This window comes from Macaca fascicularis, chromosome 3 (genome assembly GCF_037993035.2).
Source record: "Macaca fascicularis isolate 582-1 chromosome 3, T2T-MFA8v1.1".
Taxonomy (NCBI): domain Eukaryota; kingdom Metazoa; phylum Chordata; class Mammalia; order Primates; family Cercopithecidae; genus Macaca; species Macaca fascicularis.
The window spans coordinates 51,861,385-51,865,465 of NC_088377.1; the positions used below are offsets into that span (position 1 = coordinate 51,861,385).

Here is a 4,081-nt window from a genome sequence, read left to right on the forward strand (position 1 = left end):
TGCCGGTGTCTCCCCAAGAAGATGGATGGGCTGGCACCTGCCTGGACCGTGTTTTTAAATATCCATTGTCGAGGTTGGGCTACTCTGTGTTCACATCTTGAGACCATCCAGAGCTCCACACGGAAATAAGCAAACAAAACTTTGCCCAAGAGCCAAAAACCTATCTACAATAACCAATTGTGCTATGAAGTCACTTAGCTCAGTTCACTGGAATATTACTTAATTTCCTCTGCTTTTTCTTTTTAAACAAGGAAGTGTTGACTCAGCCAACAGCACTGGGAACCAGACTCCCTGGGGCCTGCCTGCCTCTGCTTTTCTCCCAAATTCTCTTCCTTTTTTGTCCCTGTTGATGGAATTCAATAAAGGGATCTCTACCATCTGTCACTTGTTTTTTTTTGTCGCTTGGTTGGTTGGTTTTTTGTTTTTTTGTTTTTTGGCAGAGTCTCACTCTGTTGCCCAGGATGGAGTGCAGTGGTGCCATCTCAGCTCACTGCAACCTCTACCTCCCAGGTTCAAGTGATTCTCCTGCCTCAGCCTCCGGGGTAGCTGGGATTTCAGGTGCCTGCCACCACACCCGGCCAATTTTTGTGTTTTTAGTAGAGATAGGGTTTCTCCATGTTGGCCAGGCTGATCTTGAACTCCTGACCTCAAGTGATCCGCCCGCCTCGGCCTCCCAAAGTGCTGTGATCACAGGCGTGAGCCGCGACGCCCGGCCCCAGATTATCTTTCTTCGCTGTCTAATTTCCTTCCCACGAGTGTTAGGTTGCTTTTTCTTCGATGGGTCAAAAGTGCTGCTTTTGTTCCCAACCACAAAATTCTCTGGAATTGTTTTCAGAGCCATCTCAGCCTCATAAAAGGGGATCAAGCAGGAGCAGTTTGGGAGAAACCTGTGAAGGGCCTGATTTGCAGCATCATGATGGGCCTGTCCGTGGCCTTTGCTGTGATCCTGGCGTCCCTCTTGAGTCTCCACCTTGGAACTGCCACACGTACGTAGCCGGCCCATTCCCCTCCTGGGGTTCCTTCCTGGACCTCCTGGGAGTGGACGGAAAGGAGCGTCTCCAAAGCCCTTCCTCTCCCTGATTTTTAGGTGGGACTGACATAGCCAAGACATGCTGCTTCCAACACAGCCACAAGTCCCTTCCCTGGACCCGGGTGCAAAGCTATGAATTCACCAGTAGCAGCTGCTCCCAGCAGGCTGTAATGTGAGTATTTCTCAGACGTGCTTTCAGGGACCCTGTCAGCCATGGAATAGGCTGGGTGCTGGGCAGACCCCCAGGATGAGCCTTAGGATGGGAACCTGGAAAACCCCCTCTGCACACTAACAAGTGTGACTCTGAGCTTCAGGTAGAAGAACCTGACTCTTTTTTTTTTTTTTTTTCTTTTTGAGACTGAGTTTCGTTCTTGTTGCCCAGGCTGGAGTGCAATGGCATGATCTCGGCTCACTGCAACCTCTGCCTCCCAGGTTCAAGCAATTCTCCTGCCTCAGCCTCCCAAGTAGCTGGGATTACAGGCACATGCCATCATGCCCAGCTAATTTTTGTGTTATTAGGAGGGACAGAATTTCACCATGTTGGCCAGGCTGGTGTTGAACTCCTGAACTCAGGTGATTTGCCCGCCTCAGCCTCCCAAAATGCTGGGATTACAGGTGTGAGCCACTGGGCCCAGCCAACCCCTACTTTTAATAAACTCACGTGAGGTAAGGAGTTCAGGAATCATCAGCTGTGATGAATAATCTTGAAAATGTGGTTAACAATTAAATAACATGTTGAGTGTAGGGTTCCTTTCTGGGGTGGTGAAAATATCCTAAAGTTGATTGTGGTGATGGTTGCATAATCTATGACTATAATAAAAAACCATTGAATTATAATTATACCCTTTAAATGGATGGAGCTGTACATGGTGGGGAGGTTTAGACAATTGCTTGAGCCCAGGAGTTCAAGGCTGCAGTGAGCTATGATCGCACCACTGCACTCCAGCCTGGGTAACACAGACTTCATCCCTAACAAAAGAAAAAAAGAAAAAAAAAAAAAAAGAGTGAATTACAGTTATCCCCCAGTACCCACAGGGGATTGGTGCCAGGATTTCGGCATACAATTTCCCCTGCATTTATGCAGGTTTTGCATCACTGAGTACTGTATTTTCCATCCTCCTTTGGTTGGAAAAAGGCTGCCTATAAGTAGCCCCACAGAGGTCAAACCCGTATTGTTTAAGAGTCAACTGTATGTGCTGTATGAACTGTGTCCCAATAAAGCTGTTCTGTTACAATGAAAGAACCGGCCGGGCGAGGTGGCACAGGCTTGTAAGCCCAGCTACTCCAGAGGCTGAGGCAGGAGAATCGCTTGAACCCAGGAGGTGGAGTTTGCAGTGAGTCCAGATCGTGCCACTGCATTCCAGCCTGGGTGACAAGAGAGAAACTGTTTCAAAAAAAAAATAAAATAGACCAGGCATGGTGGCTCATGCCTGTAATCCCAGCACTTCGGTAGGCCGAGGCAGGTGCATCACCTGAGGTCGGGAGTTCCAGACCAGCCTGACCAACATGGAGAAACCCTGTCTCTACTAAAAATAAAAGATTAGCCAAGCATGGTGGCACATGCCTGTAATCCCAGCTACTCGGGAGGCTGGGGCAGGAGAATCGCTTGAATCTGGGAGGCGGAGGTTGCGGTGAGCCGAGATCACACCATTGCACTCTAGCCTGGGCAACAAGAGTGAAACTCCGTCTCAAAAAAAAAAATAAATAAATAAATAAAGGCTAGGTGTGATGGCTCACGCCCTGTTATCCCAGCACTTTGGGAGGCCAATGTGGGCAGATCGCCTGAGGTCAGGAGTTCGAGACCACCCTGGCCAACATGGCAAAAACCCATCTCTACTAAAAATACAAAAATTAGCTGGGCGTGCTGATGCGTGCCTATAATCCCAGTTACTTGGGCGTCTGAGGCAGGAGCATTGCTTGAACCTGGGAAATGGAGGTTGCGATGAGCTGAGATCATGTCATTGCACTCCAACCTGGGCAACAGAGCAAGAGTTTGTCTCAAAAAAAAAAAAAAAAATTAAGTATCCTGGTGCAGGTTACATGCTACAGGCTAGAACTGGTGGAAAATGGTAAATGACACCTGGGAGAGGTGGGTCTGGAGGCATAGTTTCCAGTGGAAATCAAGGTAGCAAAGAGGAGGGAGGCAAGGCCCAGGAGAAGAGGGGACAGGGACAGACAGCAACAGGTTTGTGGCAAGGCCAGAAGACTAGTGAGGGAACCGCCCCTCCTTCCCTTTCTATCCCATCCCAGGAGGCAAAGAGTCTCAATATTAACTTATCCATGTCTCTCTTTCACAGATTCACTACCAAAAGAGGCAAGAAAGTCTGTACCAATCCAAAGAAAAAATGGGTGCAAAGATACATTTCTTTATTGAAAACTCAGAAACAATTGTGACTCAGCTGAATTTTTATCCGAGGACCCCTGGACCCGGCTCTTGGCTCTGCAGCCCTCAGGGGGGGGGCCTGCAGGATCTTTTCCGAAGGTTCCATGGGCCTGCTGGGGAGGAGTGGGTGTTTTCTCCCAGAGATATTTTAATAAAGGTTCTTCATAGAGTTGACTTGTTCATAACATTCTTTGTCCATAAAACCCGAGTTTTCTTCAAGGAAAGCAAACTGATTCAGTATGCATGGCTGGCTGCCTGGGAGGTCCTCAACCCCCGAGCGGACCCTGATACCGAATTCTGCCTTGGGTTTTTGTTTGTTTGTGCAAAAAAAAAGCAAGGGTAATTTTAAGACACTTTGGGAAAATGCTTGGTGAATGTTTTAACATTATTTAGAGGAATAAGTTTAGTTCATTTGGAAAAGGAAATAAACTTATTTCTGTGCAACACCTCACAGCCTGTTAGTACCGTGTAAATTGCAGTAGCTCCGAGTTGGGCAGCGTTTTCTCTTAAGAAAGCAAGACAGGCCGGGCGCGGTGGCTCAAGCCTGTAATCCCAGCACTTTGGGAGGCCGAGACGGGCGGATCACAAGGTCAGGAGATCGAGACCATCCTGGCTAACACGGTGAAACGCCGTCTCTACTAAAACATACAAAAAACTAGCCGGGCGAG

General features: G+C 48.2%; 1 protein-coding gene across 1 annotated transcript; it reads left to right on the forward strand.

Annotated features, from left to right (window-relative positions):
- Positions 1-878: 878 nt before the first annotated feature.
- Positions 879-3,578, forward strand: CCL26 (C-C motif chemokine ligand 26). The gene is made up of 3 exons (XM_005549344.5): positions 879-986; positions 1,088-1,202; positions 3,328-3,578. Exons 1-3 carry the CDS (start codon positions 914-916, stop codon positions 3,422-3,424), a joined length of 285 nt encoding a protein of 94 aa, XP_005549401.2. The 5' UTR covers positions 879-913; the 3' UTR covers positions 3,425-3,578.
- The last annotated feature ends 503 nt before the right edge of the window (positions 3,579-4,081 follow it).